Source organism: Pseudoliparis swirei, chromosome 16 (assembly GCF_029220125.1).
Source record: "Pseudoliparis swirei isolate HS2019 ecotype Mariana Trench chromosome 16, NWPU_hadal_v1, whole genome shotgun sequence".
NCBI lineage: Eukaryota > Metazoa > Chordata > Actinopteri > Perciformes > Liparidae > Pseudoliparis > Pseudoliparis swirei.
This window is the reverse complement of record NC_079403.1, coordinates 22,605,113-22,628,071: the sequence shown is the minus strand read 5'-3', so window position 1 is coordinate 22,628,071 and position 22,959 is coordinate 22,605,113. Positions and strand designations below refer to the sequence as shown.

General features: G+C 45.5%; 1 protein-coding gene across 5 annotated transcripts in view; it reads right to left on the bottom strand.

The window, feature by feature from the left end:
* The window catches only part of LOC130206618 (intermembrane lipid transfer protein VPS13B-like), a 401,351-nt gene that overhangs the window by 210,262 nt on the left and 168,130 nt on the right, over window positions 1-22,959 (bottom strand). For all 5 annotated transcript variants that reach the window (XM_056434667.1, XM_056434665.1, XM_056434669.1 and 2 more), the window contains exon 22: window positions 6,589-6,722. In XM_056434667.1, coding sequence (XP_056290642.1) covers window positions 6,589-6,722 — 134 coding nt within the window. The remainder of the gene's footprint in view (window positions 1-6,588; window positions 6,723-22,959) is intronic.

The following is a 22,959-nucleotide window of genomic DNA, read 5'->3' as shown; positions in this document are numbered from 1 at the left end:
CTGCAAAAATAAACGCTTTAGGTGACATGAAGGCTCTGTTTGTTTCTGCTGCGTCCCGGCCTGTTTGTGTTAGCGCGCCGGGTTAATTGCGACTTTGATCGCCGCGTTTATTGATCCAACAGTGGCCTAAGGGAGGGTGGCGGTTGTGCCCCCCCCCCCCACCCCCCAGCATGGAGAGAGGGGGGAAGGGGGGGGGTCTAAGGGGTGGCCACGCCAAACTAGAGCTGGAGATGCCCTGGGCGGCCATGACGCCTTGGCAGAGCAGGGCCATGGAGGATAGGGGCGGGGCTTAGTTTAGAGACTGGAGGATACAAAGCAGGCAATAGACGATCCAGGGTACAGGGGCTGATCGATTGATTGATACCATTACCTGTGCCCGGTCCTGACCAACCAGGTTCCACCTCCGATCAAGTGTGGTCAGGGTGAGAAAAATAAAAAAACACAATCACTTTTCCTTGACAATTTTTTTTTTCTTCTTCTTTTTCTTCTTCTTCTTTTTTTTTTTAAACCTCTCAATCTTGAAATTCTAGCTGCTGTGAGTTTTTTTGTGTGTGTTGGAAATCCTGATGAAAATCAGTTCCAGGTCTCCAGGCCTCTGAGGGTCAGGAGGTCACAGACACAAGAGAATCTCCCGGTAAGCACTTTTCCAGCGCGGCCCCCGGTGAGAGGGTCAAATACGTGTGTGCGTCTGTCATGGCTGTGAGGTCATCGGCGTGTTGACACAGCAGCAGATGATGGGACGGGGAATCTCAGCACGCACACACACACACACACAGTGTTCTTAGTCAACAGCTAATGGCAGGTCCACTGTGACATCGCGGGGTCTTGATTTAGATCAGGCGACACCAGGGAGGCCTATAGTGTGTAATCGGGAGAGAATGTACACTCTTTCTTTATTCCCTCAATACCGCTCCTCTTCCTCATCTTCCTCCTCCTCCTTCCTTGAGACTCAATGACAGGAGAGACACCCGGCGTTCTGCCCCCAGCATTAACCCGTCACTCGCTCGGTTTGCCCGGCAGCCAATCGGCACTTGGCGTTCTTTTAGCGAAAGAAACCAGAGACGGCGAGCGATCACAATGACCAATGCTCCGAAAGATAAAACAACACACACCACTTCCTGTTGTGCCACTGTCAGAATACATGGGACTCTCCTCAGTCACACCCCGAGAGCAGTTTATACGTGCTCAATGAGGTGAAATATTGTTATTAATATGATTCTTCAAAAGCTCACCTTGTGTGTGTGTGTGGTCAGTTTTTGCATTGGAACTAATACAGGAAAAGTGTGTGTGTGTGTGTGTGTGTGTGTGTGTGTGTGTGTGATTTACCTCCCGGCGGTTTCTATGTTTTAAAACCTCGCTCTCAAAAAAGAGTCAGGGGGCCTCGGAGGGAGAAGCGTTAGTGAGCGAGGTTAATTTAATTACAGTTTCATTACATAGTATTTATATTAATATTCTCATGATTTGATTCTCAAGAGGTTCGTCGATGTTTCTGTTCATGGCGAGACGAATTCAATAGTTTGTTTGTTTGAAAAAAAAGATTTGAACCTGAAAATTCATCAAGGTATTTGAAATTAAAACAAGTGTACGAGAAGTTTTGTTGGGTTAAATATCATTTGGATTGAGTTATAGATTTTTTTCTTGAATGCAATGACGCCCCTGCAGTTGAAACCACGCCCCCCCTCCCCCCACGCCAGATCCCGGCCAGATCTGAAAGTGAAATAAATAACAGAAAATTAAAGATTTGAAACTGTAAAGATTTCAAGTTTAAAATATAAAATCTGCTCCTGAAAAATCCCCAAAAATGTTTTTATAAAAAAACCAAAACATCACTGAATCAAAATTCGGCTTAACCCGAGAACACTTTTCATAAACCTATTTTATGTTTCGAAGACATTGTTACATTTTTCAAAGTTCAAGACCCAAACTTTAAATGTTCAGCTAAACCTATTGGCCTGGATTTGGCTCCACGGGACTCGAGGTTCATCCCAATAGATGTAAATGTACACGTTTACATACCCTAGAGCACCTGAAGTTGCAATATCTACTGAACAACACTAGCGGGGGGGGGGTTGACAAGTTATGACCACACTAACATCTAAACAGGAAGTGGCACAATAACTAAAGAGCTTCACTGGCAAATCAATTGGAAGTCGTGCGACTTGACAGACAGGGTGAAGGTGTTGAGTGCAGGGATGATAGGATAGAGGAAGGGCGGGGGGGGGGGGTAATGTGCCTGCAGCCGGGGGTCAGATCCTGTTCATGGAAACCATCTGGCCCCAGCTCCATCCGAGCCACACCGAACACACACACACACACACACACACACACACAGTACACATGACCCTCTCCTTCTATCCGTCTCTCGCTTCTCCTCCTCTTCGTCTCCTTTCGCTCGCTTCCTAACCGCCTCCTTTCCATCACCCGTACCTTTTTTCTACCCCACCGCTTCTTCTGCTCCCTTTCTCTCACTTAAAAAAAAAAAAAAAAGGAACAAAAATCCATCCTCCTCATTAATGCATGGCAGCTGCAGGGAGCAGTGTTACTTCATTTTTCCATGGCAACCGGCGCTCTGTTGCAGCGGATCCCGTTTCAGTTTTGGTAGCAACGTGCTCCTCCGCCAGCGCTGAACACATTCACGTGTTAAATAGAAGGAATTATGGCACAAGGCATTCCTGAAATAGAAGCACTGGTCCTGATCACGGGCAATTATTATCAGGGCCCTGAAGAACGCAGATGGCGGGATGACAGGGAGAGGAGAGAGAGGGGAGGAAGAAGGAGGTGAAGGAGTGCACCGCGAATGAGTCGGAGCGACACCGAGGGGTCGCGGCTCCGAAGGCCGAGAGGGCAAGTGGCCATCTTGAAGATGAGCCAGCCCACGCTGGCCGGGGCGGCAACCCGTCAGCCCTAATGGGAAGTGACTTCTGGAATAACACCACCTAGAGACTTCGTGGCCTTTTTGGAAGGGAAAAAAAAAAACCACACCCACGTCTTTCATGATCTCCGCTCTACGTAATCTCTCGAGGAGTCGGCCATCTCGGGCCCGAGGGGCTCGGTGTGGATGGTCTACGGCTCTCGCTCTGATCTCGCCCAATGAACTCTCGAGTTTCATTCTTCCGGAGGAATATCCACACGGATCAGTTCTCAGCCCGCCTCTCTCGCTCACGGACTGGTTCGGGACCGGTTCTCTGGTGGCGTTTGAGTATCGCTCATCGTTTCCGGCGATGAGGTCGCGGGAGAAGAGGGCGATGTACGAACTCAAGACGGATAGACACGAGACATCTACTGCTTCTGTCCATCCGGGGAGAGGGATCCTCCTCTATTGCTCTGCTTTTTTCACCCCGTGAAAGAGTTTAAAAAAAAGGGATGTCCTATTTGTACAGATTGCAAAGCCCTCTGAGGAAAATATCGTAATTTGTCATATTGGGCTAAATAGAATAAACTGAATTGAAGAGGAATGTCGAGGATTTTAAGTCACAGAGGAAACTCCATTTCTTTAAAGGCTTTTACTGGATGCAGTCGGCTGCAGACGGAGCGTGAGATGCAGCGTGACACTCGTGGATCCGGATAATAATCCGTACATTATAAATGCTGACTGGGCCCGTCATTGAAAAAGACAAGTGTGGTGTCAAGAAGGATTATTTATTATTATTTTCAGAGCAGAACGCTACAAATAGAGCGGCGCATGTTCCGCTTTTTCCAGCTGCTGCTCTGGTTTTAGACTTTGAGGTGGCTATAAGACATTACATGAGCTCCACTTAAAGTCCCACTGTCATAAGATAAAGAATGATGCAGCAGAGTGCATGAAACCTCGACATCCGACGACTCCAAAAAATGAAAATACATGAATGTTTTATTCCATATGCCAGTCGTGAAACCGCTGACACCGGCGGAATGAACGACAGCAGACGATGGCGAGTGCGAGTCTGGAATCCGAGCGAGCCTGTTACCTTCTCTTCATCCGGAGGAAAGAATGTATCGGGGTTACGACTGTGAGAATTTTTTAAAAACAATTTACACAATCTGCAGCTATATCCCGTGTCCCGGTTCTGTTGAAACAGCCTTAAGTGGTCTCAGCAGCCGTAGAATAATAAATACTTTTGGAACTTTTCTCTCTCTCTCTCTCCCCTCGATCTCATTCCCGCCACCTTCCCTCTACCCTCTACCTCCCCCTGCAAAAAAAAAAAAGGACGGAGAGAGAGAGAGCCCCCCCACCCCTTCCACCCCTCGCATGCCAAATTGGGCACATGTGCAGCAGAAGTGTGAGCCATTAGGTATTCTGTTTACACCGCACTAAAATGAATGGAGTGGTTTTTTGGGGATATCCAAGGCCCGGGGAACCAGCTGTCGTTTTTTTTCCTTCTTTTTTTCCGGGGGCCTGGTCCGCTTCCACCTCGCCGTGTCAGCGGGACGAGACTGTTCCCTAATTACTGCCGCGGTGTGGTCCCCGGGTCGCGCGGCCCGCCGCGGGGGACAGAGGGAAGTGGAGGCAATGACGGGCTCGGCAAACTATTAGCGGGTTGAGTTCACTTTTGTGGAAGTACTGTAAACAGCTCAATGGGCCTGACACGGGACCCGGGCTCTGGAGCCGAGGTTCAGTTCAAAACATGGCGTCATGCCCCCGCCCCCCACCGCCCCTTCATGTTTGACTGACGTCAGTTTGTGTGGTCCTCGCGACGAGAATTAAGATGAATTAAGAAGGTTTGGGTCGGACCTCTGCATCAACCGGCCGTTGTTTACACGCACAGAGGAACGTGCCCGAGAGCCACGTCCAAATTAAAAACGGGTTTCTTCTGTTATTCGGGAACAGAGTATCCCCTGTTTCCACGAATAAACCTGTTAAGAGAAAACTTCTGTGCTCCTGTGATCCCCCCCCCCCCCCCGCCCGTCTGCAGAAACAACACACTGACGGGAAAAAAAAGGTACGAAGTTAGAACCTCTGTAGTGGGATGATGAGTTTGCTTGTCGCCACCGCGTGTCACAGACTCCCATGCTGCGGTACCGACCACGTGAGCGGTCGTGTAGTCATGTAAACACAGATCTGATGTTTACAGTGGACGAAAAAAATAAATGACAAAATAATAATTCACAGTAAGGTTTGCATCCTGTACACCGGCAATCATATATATATATATATAAAAATATATGTATATAAATATATATATATAAATATATATATTTATATATATATATATATTTATAAACATATATTTGTGTATATATATATATATATTATTATTATTTATATATATATAAAAATGTATGTATATAAATAAATATATATATATAAATATATATGTATATACATATTTATATATACAAATATATATATATATACAATAAGATGTCCATGATCCTCAATCAGTAATGTGCAGAACCACATGAGTGCGTGGAGACACACACACACACACACCATGACGTTCCTTTCCTGCATCGAGAGGAGTCCTGTCAGAGCGTTGTCGGCACTTCCCGATGCATTTCAGATGGGGCCCGGTTGTGATGTGGGCTCTTGCTAACCGGCCCCGTCGAGATGCAGCGAGCCGTCCACACGATAGGAGCACCTAACCGGCCAATCAGAAGACGGACGGACGGCCGAGGGGACGTCCGGCGAGCCAGCCGGTCAACCAGAGAGGCAGCCGGCCACAAAGCGACACCAGACGTAGCTACGCGTGCTCACGGGCTAACGGCTAACAGGGGAAGCCATAGAGAGCGCTACGCTAACGCTCAGAGCCTCAGAGAGACGGAGGAGAAGAAGAGAGAGAGGTAAATGGTTCCTGAAGTAGATCTGGGAGTGGTGTGGTTGGAGCTGTGAAAACGTCTCCCAGACGTGGAAGCCGGCCAATAACTCCTCGATGATGTGGACAGCAATACATTGTCCCTTTTTCCTGATGCTCGAAGACAAAAACCAAACGTGGTAAAGATATCGGGAAACAGCGGATTCGAGGGTTTTGTTATTGTCATGATGCAACAGGACTGGGAAGGAATGCGAATGGGTCGACTCCTGACATGCCACTGGACTCCTCTGGCCCCCCGACAGTGACACCCGATGAGTTACTCATCAGGCCCAGAGGAAAACGGATCTCGGCTGATCACAAGCACAACAACAACTAGAACAGGCACTCGGTAGAGCGCATACCTTCGCATATCACAAGATTGGGCATTGAATTATGAACATTTTGGCATTAGTTGCATGCCAATTGGATAGAAATTGACCGTGCTATGGTAAAAAGAAGATGTTGACCTTTGCATGACCTTGACCTTTGACCCAATCAATCCTAAAATCTAATCAAATGGTCCCCCGATAATAACCAATCATCCCACCAAATTTCATGCGATTCAAGAATATTTTGACCTTTTCATGACCTTGACCTTTGACCCGATCGATACCTAAATCTAATCAAATGGTCCCCGGATAATAACCAATCATCCCACCAAATTTCATGCGATTCGGTTTAATAATTTTTGAGTTATGCGAGTAACACGCATACAAATAAATAAATAAATAAATACACGGCGATCAAAACATAACCTTCCGCATTTTCAATGCGAAGGTAACAACAACAACAACAACGGTCGAGCACGGTGCGGTACCTGTAGAGTGAGGCGTTTGACAACGTCCCAGGCGTGGGCGATGAGCTCCTTCATCCTCTCCTCGGAGGTCGTCCACGACTCCCCCCCTGCGGTGTCGGGCATCACCTTCATGGGGATGGACAGGGGGCGGGACTCTGGAGGAGACAGGAAGTGTTGATGTGGATTAGTGCCGTTTGTGCGATGAAGAGCACTCTACCGCAGAGGTCCTGTCGAACCCTGTAAAGTATTATATCACAGCAATAGCACACGAGACCATCACGCATCGTTATTCAAATATTCCATTTCGCAAAACGTCTTTTTTAAAATTCTGAACCAGGATTACGGGCTGTATAAATACTTAGAATTACTCACAGCATGTTTATATGTTTTATAACAATCGTAATGTTGTGTTAGCATTGTGTAATATTCATATAAATATTTGTGCGGGTTATATTTGTCATGCTTTGGCAACGTTGTTTTTTTTCTGACATTTGCACGCCAACAAATACCCGTTAAATTCAGCTGAGGAACTTTTAATTGAATCATTTCCGCCGACGGGAAGTCAACTATTGTGTTGACTTCCCGTCGGCGGAAATGATGACAATGTACCTGTTGATCAAAGCGTGCGAGCGTGAGCGCACGTCTCCCCCGACTCCCTCCGCCGGTTCATTCATGCGGTATCGCGTTATACGACGTTAGCCTGACACTTCATCGAGGTAATGTCATGCTGGCACTCGGGGTTCCTTGTCTCCGGCCGCGGGAGAAGGAACGATGGGAACTGAGCGAATGCACACGCACACGCACACACACACACACACACACACACACTCCTAGACCTGACCCGAGTGCGCCTGCTGCGGTCCAGACAAAGCCGTCGCACCACCCGCATTGAGCCCGGGGGTCAAAGTGTTTCGATAGACCGAGGAGAAGACACAAAGATGAGGGGGAGGAGACAGGAGGAGGAGGAGGAGGAGGAGGAGGAGGAGGAGGAGATGGACTGAGGCCGAGGCATGTAGACAGAACACATTCTATCAGGTCAGCCTGAAGGTCCGTGGATGTTAAAGTCATCAGGGCGTCAGAGGTGATGGGAGGAAAGGGGGGGGGGTCCCTCTGAAGACACATTAAGGCATATTCCGTGATTTTAAAAGGTCTGCCTGGGTCAGCGTGCTCGATCCCACCGTTGTCACGGAAACAGCGGTGATGTCACAGACGGCGAAAGCCTCCTAAGACGACACCAGGAGGAGAAGAAGAAAAAAACACACACATCCAAAACGGGGTCGGCCAGGCGCGGGACGGGAGCGTGTTGCCGGGGCAACGGGGCAAAAGACGGACAGTTGCTGGGCCTGTCACAAAAATGTGTAGGCGGGAGCGTGTGTGCTTGACGGAAGTCACAGGTGCATGTGTGTAGAGTGTGTACTCATCAAACCATTATTTCAGACTCGAGGTCCAGATAGTACAACACATTAAAATAGAATAAAATACAGACGCGATCACAAGCAAAATACATATAAAACTACAATTCCTTTATAAATAGACGGCTGTACCAATGTCTCCACAGTGTGTGTGAGGGAGGAGAAACCAGACCGGAGGACCGCGGCGTCTGGACTCTCAGTATTTTCTCACACTCGGCATCCAGCTGTGATATCATTGGCCTGTCGATAGCGTGTGTGTGTGTGTGTGTGTGTGTGTGTCAGAGTTTTGCTGTCCCGCCGCATTAAGGAGCCGTTCCCCCGTTCAGCTCTGGGGGGGGTCACACATGACAGAGACCAGCACCCACGGAGAGCTCTGTCATGTGGCCCAGCTGTCTAGACCAGGGGGGGGAGGGGGGGAGAGAAGACTCCACCCCCCTGGAGACGTTGTTTGGGTGCGCCCACGTTGACATCAACGTCTGTGTTTTTAACCCCAACGGTGGTTACCACCACTTACGTCAGTGTCCTGGTTATTACCCAGAATACATCTCTCTCGCCCAACCAAGAGGTGGCTTACAACATCGGAAAAACACAAAACACAAACATATCATGTAGCCACACACACACACACACACACACACACACACTGGTCTGCCAACACACAACAGAACAAACAATCCCCAAACACACACACACACCAAGGCCCTCCAATCGACCCAAATGATCTATTACACACCGTGGTGGAAGACGATCAGACCGCACGGGTGAATTTGGAGTCGGCATGAAGTGTGACCTCACGTACAAATGTAATAACGCAGTCGTAACACATGTGAACATAAGGTCCATGATTGAAGATGGAGCAATTACCATGAAAATCAACTTTTCAACGCCATACATCTGACATCTTGCCACCTTTTAAATGCCGATGCGAGTCTCTCTTCTATGATAATATCACCTTTTTATAATCTTTATTTGGAAATATTGGCAGGTACACAGAAGACATGTAATTTAACTGATATTTCCATTGTTTTTCATCTTTTTGTTGACTTATACAAACAGATAACAAACCCACCCCCTGGTACATCCACAGGAAAATATATAAAAAATAGATACAAAGAGGTCACCTCATTTGGCCGAGCCGGACGTCTACATATGTACATAAACACACACACATCTGGTACATCTGTGTGTAGACACACCTGCATCACTCTCCAGATTAGATGCATTACATCATACAAGTACAATATATCCAGGAATTAAATGACAATAGGATTGGCCAGGAGGCAGAACCCAGAGTGCCCACATGGTTGTTTATCGATATGAATCCATAGATCACGTCTCAAAGGTGATGCTGGCCGCAGCTTTCATCTTCAAAAAAAATAATATGGTAACTTCCTGAATCCTTTGGCCCTTAAGGCTAACCTTCACCTGGAATAGCCCGAGGAAAGAAGTCTTTGTTTCTTCTTCTTTTTTTTCACTTTAGGGCGGTGAGCAACACTGTGAATGTCCTGAGTCTGTCCGGCCAATCAGAGAGCGCGAGCGCTAAAAGCTCCGGCGTCGGCAGGAACAACGCGAGGCCGTCCGTCTCTCTCTCTCTCTCTCTCTCTCTTCTCTCGCTCACTCTCTCCTCCTTTGTTTTAAATACCGTTCCAGGACTCTGTTTGTTAATCCTGGGGTCATTATTTGGAATGAAACTGCCATATCTTGTTATAGTGACTTGGAGCCCGCCATTTCTGCAGGGAGCGGGGAGGGGGGCGGGATTAAACACACAAAAAAAGGGAGGTAGGCAGGCAGGGGACAGAGAATGAGAAAGACAGAGAGAGAGAGAGAGAGAGAGAACACAAGAGGTTGAAATTCAAATGAAAAGAGAATTATGACAGGAGCGCCCAAAAGCTCTTAAACCTGCCCGGGCCTAACAAGTCCAGAGAGTCCTTTTAAAAGCGGGGTTATTCCCCCTGTCTCGTGCCATCTCAGCCACGTCCTCATGTTCACCCTCCGCTCGGCCATTAGGCTAATATCTTATTGGCCAAACTCTGACCACACGCCCCCCCCCCCTTTTCCCTTCTCCTCCTCCTCCTGTTTTGTTCTCACTCTTTCCCACCACTCCCATCTCTCACTCCCGGTGTGCAGGGCTGCCAGTCCCCGTCCCCCGTAAACATTCTGATGGGGATTATTCATCCTCTTTAAACAGCTCCGTCACATCTCACCGACATGCTGGTGCCGGGAGCCTCGGAAAAAAAATAAAGACTCCCAAAAAAAAAAAGGGGACGGTTAGTCTCAAAATCAGAAAAACTACTTCATTTTTTTAAACGTCTGCTTTCCCTCCGATGTAATGGAGCTCGATGGCCAACTCTGCTTGTGGTGATCATCGCACCAAATAAAATGCGCCGTGAGCCAAGGGTGTAGCTCACTATGACGAAAACGGTTCTAACGTGAAAACTATTATTTTGTAATCACGATTTCTGAAGAAGAAGAACACGCACATTCATGTTGATTTCTAACACGGAAAAACGACATTTCACACGACAGGTAAGAGGATGAGAACCTGTATTTTACATTTTGGCGTTACTGTCCCTTTAAGTGCTGAAACAAATCAGCGTTGCCTCATTTGATTTATGACAAAACTCATTCTAAATTCAGTCAGATTTAACAGTGAAGACGGCCCAAAGCATCCGTACGTCCTCCCCCAAGCGGTTGAGCAAGTCGGCCATAAAAAGCCCCCCCCCCCCCGCTATCTTCCTGGTATGTTCCCTTTTACAAATGGTTTACAGTGAGTTGAAGTGTTGTATATTCTGTTACAGCTGCGTGCAGATTCGGCGACGGGGCTCTTTAATAAACCTGCCCGCCTATTTGTTTTGGATGCGAGTCGCTGTTTGTTTAAATATTTACGCAACTCCATTTGTTACGGGGGGGAAGCCGGCGTGGAAAAAAAAGAAATAAAGAAAAGAGCGATGGCGTGGCCGACTGAGGGATGTGGGCTATGGGAGGGGGGGTGGTTGGCAAGAGGGCAGTGTTTTTAAGAGTTGGATCTCACCCCCCCCCCCCAGGCTCTCGGAAGTCCCCTAATAACCAGTCAAGGTGGCTGTGGGGGGATGACCTCTTCGTTCAGGCATGCGGGGGACAGACGGCGTCTCTGGCGGAGGAAGGAAGAGGACCGCGGTGTTCGGCATCGCTGTCCAACCCATACAACCTCTGGATCTTCGGGGGGGGGGGGGAGAGTCGTCGTTTACCAGCCAGAGCAATGACACGGCGTGGAAGGAATGAAAACAACAAGACGCGTTTTTCCACTGTGACACCAAGACCCCCCCCCCCCCTTTCTTTCTCTCTTTAAAAAAAAACCCCATCCCCGGTGAAATCATCTCCACCTCTCCTGGTCCTTTTTTGTCATCTGAACCGAGCCCCGCTCCAGTCCGCGCCGCTGATCCGCCCAACGACCCGACCTCGACTTCCCCCTCGGCCGACGTCCACAAAAGGCCTGAAACCCTTATCGTTCTCCAAAAAGCAGAAGAAAGAAAAAAGGGATAGACGTGAGGACCGGAAGAGCTCACCGGGGTGTACGGAGGACGCCAGCAGAGACGTTCTCAAGCCCCCCCCCCCCTCCCCCCCGACACGCCGCCATGCTCCTATCTCATTATTCCTCCTCGTTCTTGTTTTCTTTCCCCCCGCGCTCCAACCATCATTACCTTGATAAATTATTGACTTTACCAGAAGATTTTTTTTTTTAAACTATATAAATAACTCGGCAGTGAAAATATTATCCCCTTCTGAAAAGCGCACGGCAGCCAATAAAAACCCGAGCCTGACTTCCATCAGGCTACTTTGGGGCTCGTCGTTATGTATGACTGCGTGGTTCGGCCTAAAGTCCTCTCATCAGTTCTCTCTCTCTCTTCTCAAACATGTGTACATGCATGCATAGGGTCCTTTCTCTCTCCAGAGATATATTGATGGATGTCCTTCCACAATAGACGGTCCATCAACCGTGAAAGACGGACTTTCCTCCCCTGTTTCTCAACCTTCCAGCTGGCGCACGGCAGGTTTGAGATCACAGAGAAGCCATCGGGACGTAAACGTCTCGGAGATGTTTCCACGTCTCGCTTTCTCTCTCTGGTCCCTCCCAGTCAACAGCCCAATTACATCTAATCCCATCATCCAGACCACTAGCAGACAGGAACTTCCAAGTCGTCCTTCCAACCTCCGACGAGCGCGGCCAGGTCCTGTAGGATCGGCCGTTGTGAATGTTCTCACGGCGAATTTTAAGGGCTGACGAGCAAAAAGCCAGTGAGATCATGACTCTGGTAGATGTTTGGGGGAACGACGAGAAGCTCGGAACCTGGGGGGGGGGGGGGGGGGCTCTCGATCACAAGCGAGAGCGTTCTTTAGGGAGGAATAAAGGGAAATGCTCGGGTTAGTTTTTATGTGGCGTAATTGTGTGTGCGGGGCGGACGAGAGATCGACCTCGAGACTGCGGCGGCCGTTTTTCTCGTGAAGGATCATCGCAGGAAAAACTACGGTTAACACCTCTAGATGATGTCACTAGGCAACGTTCAAACACAGAACCCGGCATGGGAGTTAAATGGTCAAAGACCTCAGCCTCCCGTCTAGCCACCAGATCAGAAAAAAAGCCTGATGGACTGGCCAGAAATATTAGCTATAGGAATTATGAATAGGGAGAATTTTGAAGAACAAAAAAAACCACGAGTAAGTATCCAGAAACGGGTTCTGAGCAAAACCTTATTCCTCTTGTGACGGGGAGAGACAATCTTAATTGCAGATGTGTGTCTTTAGTGCAGTGGTTCTCAATTTTTTTTAAAAGCTGGCTTGATACAGTCTACTCTCAATTCATGCTCAGTGTTGAGCTTTTGTTTTGAAGGGCACTAGTAAGTATATCCAAACGGGTTCTGAGCGAAACCTTATTCCTCATGTGACGGGGAGAGACAATCTTAATTGCAGATGTGTGTCTTTAGTGCAGTGGTTTTAAACAGGCTTGATACGGGCCACTCTCAATACATGCTCAATGTCGAGCTTTTGTTTTGAAGGGCAAACAGCAGAAGAGCCGATCTCACGGAGATCGGCTTTATGGCAAAACGCCAAGAACCAGCGAGTCGCCGAGAATCTTCGGCGTAACCTGTTAGCGGCGTCACGTAGACATGTACGCGAAGGTACGACGCACGTCGACATGTATTTATGAATGACTTTGTTTCATGTGCGTGAACTTTGAACTTGCATGTGAAGTTCCCAATAAAAGGTCTTTCTGCATTTCCCACCTGTCGTACCACACCGTTTGAGAACCGCTGCTTTAGTGTCACGAAAATATACCCACGATATAATTTGACCACGTGTTGCGTTCAAAGTCTGTCATGCGCTCCAGAGAGATAAAAAAAAAAAAATGTTGTTAACATGTGCCCGGTGTATTTAACGTGTGCGGCGACAGGCAGAGAGAAATATTGTGGTTGCCAAAAGGAGTCGGATACGGGGCGGCGCGACTCGAGCCGGGCTTGGCCCACACAGCCCCCAGAATGATATCACCTTGCCCCCCCCCCCCCCAAGTGCATTCTGGGGGGGAAATGATCCAGCAGTGAGCTGGCCCCTGCGTGTCTCTGTACATTTGCCTACACGTTAACAGGCACCTTACGAAAAGAGAAAAGCCTGCAGGAAATTCACCCCCCCCCCCCTCCTTGATTGCTGCGAAACTGTAGCTAGGGCTAGAGTGTGGTAACAAAACAACATAACACTCGCTTTACATCATAAAAGTGCCAGGCCCGCGTTCAAGTGGCCAATTGGAAAGCCGGGACGTCCATCCAAGCGAGTGCAATTGTTTCGGCGCAGGAGGCTTTGAACCGCTCCGAGAGGAGTTCTCTTCCAGCGGATTATGATTTGTTCTGCGATTTCCCGAGGTGATTTCTGCGGGGGAAATCAATAGCTCCAGTGGAAAACTACGATAATCAATCGGCGCAGAGGGAAAAAAAAAGGGGGGGAGCTGCTCTCTGCCAGTTTATAATCGGGGGCGCCGGAACCTAACACCGCTCGATACCAACAGTCCGTACATCCAGAAACATCGGGTGATGTAATACTCATAACGGCGTCTCAAACAACCGCACTGCGGGCGTGCAGACGCGGAGGGACCGCGGCGCGGCGGCGAGAGGACGTGTTGGGGGTGAGCGGGACCCGGAATCTGGAGGGGAACCGGACTGGACCGTCGGTACCCTTCACAGAGTAATCTATTGAGGAATGGACAATGTCCTCTACTTCTCTCTGGACTTATTCCCTCGTTGTAAACATGAGTTTCTGGGTTTTAATATCTAGTTTCAAGTATGATGTTCATTTCGTAAATGAGGGTCCATTTAGAGTCAAACACACCATGAAGCAGGAGAGGCTTTAGGGGCGGGGCTACAAGATAAATGGTGTCTTTTAATGTGCTGTACTGTGGCTTTAAATTGTGTGTATTGTGTGTTCTTCTCACCACATACACTGTTGTAAGCGTCTTATCCTGCCCCGTTTGTTATTGTTACCTTCGCATTGAAAATGCTGAAGGTAATGTTTTGATCGCTGTGTATTTATTTATTTATTTGTATGCGTGTTACTCGCAATACTAAAAAAGTATTAAACCGAATCGCATGAAATTTGGTGAGATGATTGGTTATTATCCCGGGACCATTTGATTAGATGTTGGGATCGATCGGGTCAAAGGTCAAGGTCATGGAAAGGTCAAAATCTTATTTTTACCATAGCGCGGTCAATTGTTATCCAATTGGCATGCAACTAATGCCAACATGTTCATAATTCAATGCCCAATCTTGTGATGTGCGAAGGTATGCGCTCTACCGAGTGCCCGTTCTAGTTTTATGTTTGTTATGGTCTGCCAAGGGCCTACAGATGCTAATTAGCTGTATAGCTATAATCTGGTACAGTGCGTCAAATGGTGACTTTTATGTTTCAACTGTACATGGTCCCTTTTAAATAAGGATAATAATAAGTATGACTACTCCTCTACTTCACGCCTCCACGTTCCAAATATGATAACGTCCGTGGGCGACCAAGTCCACTTCTTTAAACGATGGTTTAAATGAGGGATAAAAAGTATATGTAACCCTCCTGTTACTTTCAAATATAATAACATATTTTACCCTTGAGGTCAATTTGACTACAGAAAATTATTATAAGTCCAATTATTTGCCAAAGTTTAAGGGTCAGGTACTTTATCTGTGTTTTTTGACTGCCTAAATAGCCCTATAAATAAATAAAAATGTGTTTAGAAGGCTAACTTGTTGCCCATCTTGGGCGAACTATCAATATCTTCATGGGAACCAAATGTCCCCTCTCCCACGTCATGTGTGAACTATAGCTATGGTTATGTTAGGGCCCTAAAGCTTTTTGAAGATTATAAAATTGCATGTTATAGTGACCTCAATATCATCCCAAACTATTTTGGTCAAATTGACCCCCAAGGTAACAGGAGGGTTAATATAAGCAGCTCCTCATAAACTTAAAGTGTAGTCATCTAGGGTTGAACCCGGCACACAAGTACCGCAACCATTGGAGGGACTAAATATTTTTTCGGAGAGTCATATTCATTCAGTGAAACACCCGCAGAGCGGTTCCTATAAGAGCCTCGCGATGACGTCTTCCCCTGAAGGTCAGCCGAGTAGCGGCACTGGTGGCAGTCCAGTTGGCCGGCTGCCACCGCCGAGCCCGAGCCGGGTCTCATGTGTGTTTACTCCCCAAACGCTCCGCTGCGAATGGCTGTCGGCACACGTGTTGACTCGGACTGGCACACAACCTGCACATATCCTCCCGGTGTTTACCCACCCAGATGACTGAGGACTGAAAAGTAAAAACCCCCCTGAAGAGTCCCCGGAGAAATTATGAGGCAGGCTGACTCAAAAAAACCCGAACCGTGTCATACATCTGGACGTTTATTTGTCGTCACGTCAGAACAAGCTATCGAGGAACAAGGCCAAACGATCATTTAGTCCAAAAGAAGAAGAAGGAAAAAAAGGCTCCCTTGTTCCAAGAGGGAAAAATGAGCTGCTCAATTTCAACTAATTTTTTAACAAAACACAATTTATTTTCTGGCAAAATATTAATTTGCCCCCAAAAGTCTTGCTCCATCACAGCCGATGATATTAAGGGCCCATCAAGAGACAATGGACATTGCTCAGCTCCATTCACATCGGTCTCGACCCCCCTTCTTGGTAAATTATCGTGGCTGATTGATTCAACCTCATGCTAAACCGCTGGATCGGATGTCCCGGGGTAAACACGCAAGCAATTACCAATAGATTCGGAGAAATCCTTCAGATCACTCGCTGCGGCTACACGGCTTTGAGAAGATGAAACGGTACCCTGCTGACGGGAGAAAGCTTTATGTCCACAGGCATGCATGATAAACTCATAACGGAGTCGGAGTGAGGCCCCCCCGTCATCACACCGTTTAAACGTCCATTTCCGTATTCAAGTGTGCTCCACACATGGTGAGGGGATTAATAAATCGTCTTTAGAGAGGACGATTACGATCTTAAAGATGTTCAGCAGCTCTTCCCATGAGGTGAAAGGCTTTACAAAGGAAAATCCACCCCCAAAAACTGAGTCCATTTGTTATTCCCATGACCTTTGGTCTTTCAGTCATCGTCAGTCTCACTTCAAGTTATTCTGCTTATTTGGCAGGATTCAAAAACCTGGTCTTACATCAAAAATGTGCTATGTTTGACCACGGCATATAAGTTTCACAATAATTGTTTTAAAATGGAAGCGGATTCAGATCCGGATGTTGCCGCCAGGTCCCAGTATAAGTATGCCTTGATATGCATCTTTACGTTATCCCACGAAAGTGCACTTTTGTCACGTGACGTTAAACACAGGCAAATAAAAACTAAAGGGGCAAAAAACGATATTATTTACGAGTCGTTATTGTGAAACTCCTACAACTTGGAAATGAGTCAACGTTTTTATGGTTCGATGCCTTAAAATAAGGTCTGTCGTTACCAGAAGCTGAAAAGATTTGAACGTTTTATTCCAATATATAAGAAAATACCTCTCTGTTGAATTTAGTGTCATGTGACTGTTAGTCGAAAGTTAGCTTGTTCCTCTTCTACCATTTTGTTCTACGATTTAAAATGAATCTGTAAATACCTCTGTTGATTTTAGTGTCTTAAAAAAATTCAGTTGTCTAAAAGAGACACAAACATTATCCTCCGTTAGCTTAGCGGTGATGACGTCAAGTCATGTGACCGTTAGCCGAACGTTAGCTTGTTCTTCTTCTGCCATTCTGTTCTACGATGTCAAATTTAGTGGAGTGAAAAAGGCAGTTGTCTAAAAGAGACACAAGCATTATCCTCCGTTAGCTTCGCGGTGATGACGTCAAGTCATGTGACCGTTAGCCGAACTTCAGCTGGTTTTCTTCTGCCGTTTTGTTCAACGATATAAAATAAATCTGTAAAGACCTCTCAGTTGAATTTAGTCTCTTCAAAAAGGTGGTTGTCTAAAAGAGACACAAACACTATCCTCCGTTAGCTTAGCGGTGATGACGTCAAGTCATGTGACCGTTAGCCGAACGTTAGCTTGTTCTTCTTCTGCCATTCTGTTCAACGATATAAAATAAATCTGTAAAGACCTCTCAGTTGAATTTAGTCTCTTCAAAAAGGTGGTTGTCTAAAAGAGACACAAACACTATCCTCCGTTAGCTTAGCGGTGATGACGTCAAGTCATGTGACCGTTAACGAACGTTAGCTTGTTCTTCTTCTGCCATTCTGTTCTACGATATAAAATAAATCTGTAAATACTTCTGTCAAATTTAGTGGAGTGAAAAAGGCAGTTGTCTAAAAGAGACACAAGCATTATCCTCCGTTAACCAGCGGTGATGACGTCAAGTCATGTGACCGTTAGCCGAAATTCAGCTGGTTTTCTTCTGCCGTTTTGTTCAACGATATAAAATAAATCTGTAAAGACCTCTCAGTTGAATTTAGTCTCTTCAAAAAGGTGGTTGTCTAAAAGAGACACAAACACTATCCTCCGTTAGCTTAGCGGTGATGACGTCAAGTCATGTGACCGTTAGCCAAACGTTAGCTTGTTCTTCTTCTGCCATTCTGTTAAACGATATAAAATAAATCTGTAAAGACCTCTCAGTTGAATTTAGTCTCTTCAAAAAGGTGGTTGTCTAAAAGAGACACAAACACTATCCTCCGTTAGCTTAGCGGTGATGACGTCAAGTCATGTGACCGTTAGCCGAACGTTAGCTTGTTCTTCTTCTGCCATTCTGTTCTACGATATAAAATAAATCTGTAAATACTTCTGTCAAATTTAGTGGAGTGAAAAAGGCAGTTGTCTAAAAGAGACACAAGCATTATCCTCCGTTAGCTTCGCGGTGATGACGTCAAGTCATGTGACCGTTAGCCGAAATTCAGCTGGTTTTCTTCTGCCGTTTTGTTCAACGATATAAAATAAATCTGTAAAGACCTCTCAGTTGAATTTAGTCTCTTCAAAAAGGTGGTTGTCTAAAAGAGACACAAACACTATCCTCCGTTAGCTTAGCGGTGATGACGTCAAGTCATGTGACCGTTAGCCGAACGTTAGCTTGTTCTTCTTCTGCCATTCTGTTCAACGATATAAAATAAATCTGTAAAGACCTCTCAGTTGAATTTAGTCTCTTCAAAAAGGTGGTTATCTAAAAGAGACACAAACACTATCCTCCGTTAGCTTAGCGGTGATGACGTCAAGTCATGTGACCGTTAGCTGAACGTTAGCTTGTTCTTCTTCTGCCATTCTGTTCTACGATATAAAATAAATCTGTAAATACTTCTGTCAAATTTAGTGGAGTGAAAAAGGCAGTTGTCTAAAAGAGACAAGCATTATCCTCCGTTAGCTTCGCGGTGATGACGTCAAGTCATGTGACCGTTAGCCGAAATTCAGCTGGTTTTCTTCTGACGTTTTGTTCAACGATATACAATAAATCTGTAAAGACCTCTCAGTTGAATTTAGTCTCTTAAAAAAGGTGGTTGTCTAAAAGAGACACAAACACTATCCTCCGTTAGCTTAGCGGTGATGACGTCAAGTCATGTGACCGTTAGCCGAACGTTAGCTTGTTCTTCTTCTGCCATTCTGTTCTATGATATAAAATAAATCTGTAAATACCTCTGTCAAATTTAGTGTATTGAAAAAGGCAGTTGTCTAAAAGAGACACAAACATTATCCTCCGTTAGCTTAGCGGTGATGACGTCAAGTCATGTGACCGTTAGCCGAACGTTAGCTTGTTCTTCTTCTGCCATTCTGTTCTACGATATAAAATAAATCTGTAAATACTTCTGTCAAATTTAGTGGAGTGAAAAAGGCAGTTGTCTAAAAGAGACACAAGCATTATCCTCCGTTAGCTTCGCGGTGATGACGTCAAGTCATGTGACCGTTAGCCGAAATTCAGCTGGTTTTCTTCTGCCGTTTTGTTCAACGATATAAAATAAATCTGTAAAGACCTCTCAGTTGAATTTAGTCTCTTCAAAAAGGTGGTTGTCTAAAAGAGACACAAAAACTATCCTCCGTTAGCTTAGCGGTGATGACGTCAAGTCATGTGACCGTTAGCCGAACGTTAGCTTGTTCTTCTTCTGCCATTCTGTTCTATGATATAAAATAAATCTGTAAATACCTCTGTCAAATTTAGTGTATTGAAAAAGGCAGTTGTCTAAAAGAGACACAAACATTATCCTCCGTTAGCTTCGTTGGAAATGTCACTCTTGCCTGTCTTCAAAACTTGAGAGCCCTGCTATACATGTTCTCTACCTGAGCGCTCATTATTCTACATTACTCAACTGTTACCCAAAGGGAAAGCTAACTATCCGGATAGATCAGTCTGCATATCGAGTTTCTGCGTATCCAGTGTCCCCCGAAATCCTGGGAATATTACAATATGAAGAATTAACGTTCCGTTTATCCTCCTGCAATTAATCACAGAAACATACGTAGTATTAAGAGAAATGAGTTGGAACGGAAAATCAATTCGTGAATCTCAAACCCCCAAAAATAAAAGAAAAAAAGAGTCCGTATCAAGTATCGCCGACGATTCGAGAACATTTTTCATCCGCGGCCCCGAGATGTAAGGTCACGGGACTCACTGAGAAACAGAGTATTTTATTGCAGGAAGGATGCATTATAGTGTAACACGGATAAGGTGGTTCTGGGATGAAGGAAACTGAATACCTGCCGTGCTGCGAGTCTATCGAGATCTTCTGGCTTATTGTTTCCCCATGATTGAAACCACAAGGGCCTAAATGCCTCGGCCCTATCCTTATTCTGATTGCTCGCGGAAACAATTTGTAACTTTTCATTACATCCTCCTCCTGTAACACCGCAGACATTTCCAGGGGAAGATGCTATTCATTTACTGGTGAGCTCCATTCCAACGTGGTGTTAAGAGAGGTTTGGGGCACCGAGGGTTGGATTTCAACAAAATACAGTACCAGCCCCTAGTTACCAATGTCTTGTTTTCACTTCTCAAGAGAAATATTTGGATAAGAAAAGAGCATGAGTCTGACTCAGTGTATGTTTCTGGACTAAACTCAGTCCTATAATGAGATGCCGGCTACAAATAGGTTGCTAAACATGGCAAGAGGTACGAATTTTAGCCCACGTGTGTGGTCCGCTTGACATTTCAAAACTGGATTTGTTGGATCTGTTAATTTTTTTAAATTAACCGTCCGGTTAATTTTTAAAAATCCAGTTTACGGGGCTTTTGTTTTCAGTCATTTACAAACACCTGAGTGGGAGACAGAGTGACGCAAACGCAGACAGCATGACGAAGAAAAGAAACAAAGACAAACAGACTGCTACCCAGCGTGAGAAAAACAAGAAGGTAAACACCACGTCACGGACATCGGCGGTAGAGTTGCCACGATACATCTCGATACACAGACACACAATACCTCAGCATGAGCCCAACACATCGGGGTAAAAGGTTATGGAGTAATGAATGACAGAACATTGACCGTACACATTTTCTTTTTTTTAGTCATTAATACAAGTTTGAAAGCAGCAGAGGGGGTGAAACAAAGCCATAAAACAACAGGAGAAGATTATTGTACCAGAGTGGGTTCATCCATTGTAATATCCAGCCAGGACTAGAGAAATATATATATATATATATATATCTATGTATATATATATGGAGAAATATACAGTATATATGTATATGGAGAAATATATATATATATATATGGAGAAATGTATATATATATACATATATATATATAACACATTTTATATATATATACATATGGAGAAATATGTATATATATATATATATGTATATGGATGAATATTAAATATATATATACAGTATATGTATATAAATATATATATATATCTGTATATATTTTTCCAGTATATATATATATATATATATAAATACTGGAAATATATATATATATATTTAGATTTCTCCATATATATATATATATATTGAAAAAAATATATTCATCCATATATATATATATATATATATACTTATTTATATATAAATGTGATGCAGTGTGTATATCTCAGGCTTTTATTGTGAAAGGTAAGAATGCTCTGAAAGCATGGCACGCACAGCATCTTCCATTTGTTCAATTAGAAGAAGAAGATGCTTGTTTTGAAGCGAGGTTGTGTGATAACATCTTAATCGGCTAATGCTTCGGTACAGGGAACACAAAGACAGATAAATTAACCACTTTAGGGGCCATTACATTACCGACCGCATTCGAGCGTGTTTTTGGGAGATAGAGACAATCCAGAGCGCTCGGCTACAGTCCTGAAATGCCAGGTTTTGATCCGTGAGTCGGCTTCGTCAACTCATAAATACTCTTATTAAAACACTGCCATTCCTAAAGTATCCGCGCTAATAAAACGGGCGTATTGGTAGTGCCGAGCAACACTAATAGACAGCTGGTGGATCGGAGGCCGCGCTCCACTCGGCCGAGTGTCGCTGACGAGCTGCAGCCTGATGCAGCTTCATGTGAGCCGAGGTGAATGTTTACCGACGACCCCTAATGAGCGACTGCACCGCTGAGATATGAGTAAGCAAAGATGCTGCGGTTTGGGAAAGCCATTAGTGCCAAATTCATTTTGGATGAAACAAGGAACAGAGGGAAAAAAACCCAGGAGGAAGGCGGCGTGACCTTTTCAGCGGTGAGCTTTTAAAGCGAGCGGGGAAACAACGCTAATGGCCTTCTTTTTTTTTTGGACTCCGAAATGTCAAAAAGGAGCATTTTTCCTATCGAAACACTTGACATTGGGTGTGGGGTAAGGAGGGGGGGGGGGGACGTCACAGACACGCAATGTTATTTACGGCCACGGGATGACTTCACCCCGAAACCCGGGATTCATCACTCCTGTTGGGAACACACGTTTTTCCCAGGGACTTAAAAAAAAAAAAATTTGAAAAAGAAAGAAGACAAACAACCCTCTTGCTTATTTCCCCTCCCGACTCTTCACTGCGCCGCTTTGGCAGAGAACGTTTCAACCGTTAAAGTGTTTAGAGGACGTGGAGCCTAAACACCGTGAGAGTCAAACAGTCGAGCGGCTGGGAAGTCTTTTTGTTTTTCCTCTTTTTCTTTTACGTATTTATTTATTCGACTTTTAGAAAACTCTGTTCGCTCGTCCGGTCACACGAAGCCGGCCCAGCGTTAATTAAATATGACGATGAGGTCCGTGAACGCACCGTGTGAGTATTAAATGATAACCGTCTCTGTTGTGTGATGGACAGCTCTCTATTCTCTCCGACTTCCAGCCTTCCTCCCAGGTAGGAGTGGAGGAATACGTGTGTTTTTTTGGTCCATGATGGATTCCTCCAAAAGTGATCAAATACCATCCCAAGGCCTTTTGCACGGCAGTTGCTCCGTTGGTGAATTGACCCCCTCGCTAAGTCCCACCCCTTGAACATAGACTGGCCAATCGGAGCTTAGCATCGACTAGGTAGACTCTCATCGATACGTGCGGAAACCCGGAAAGGAGATATCCACGC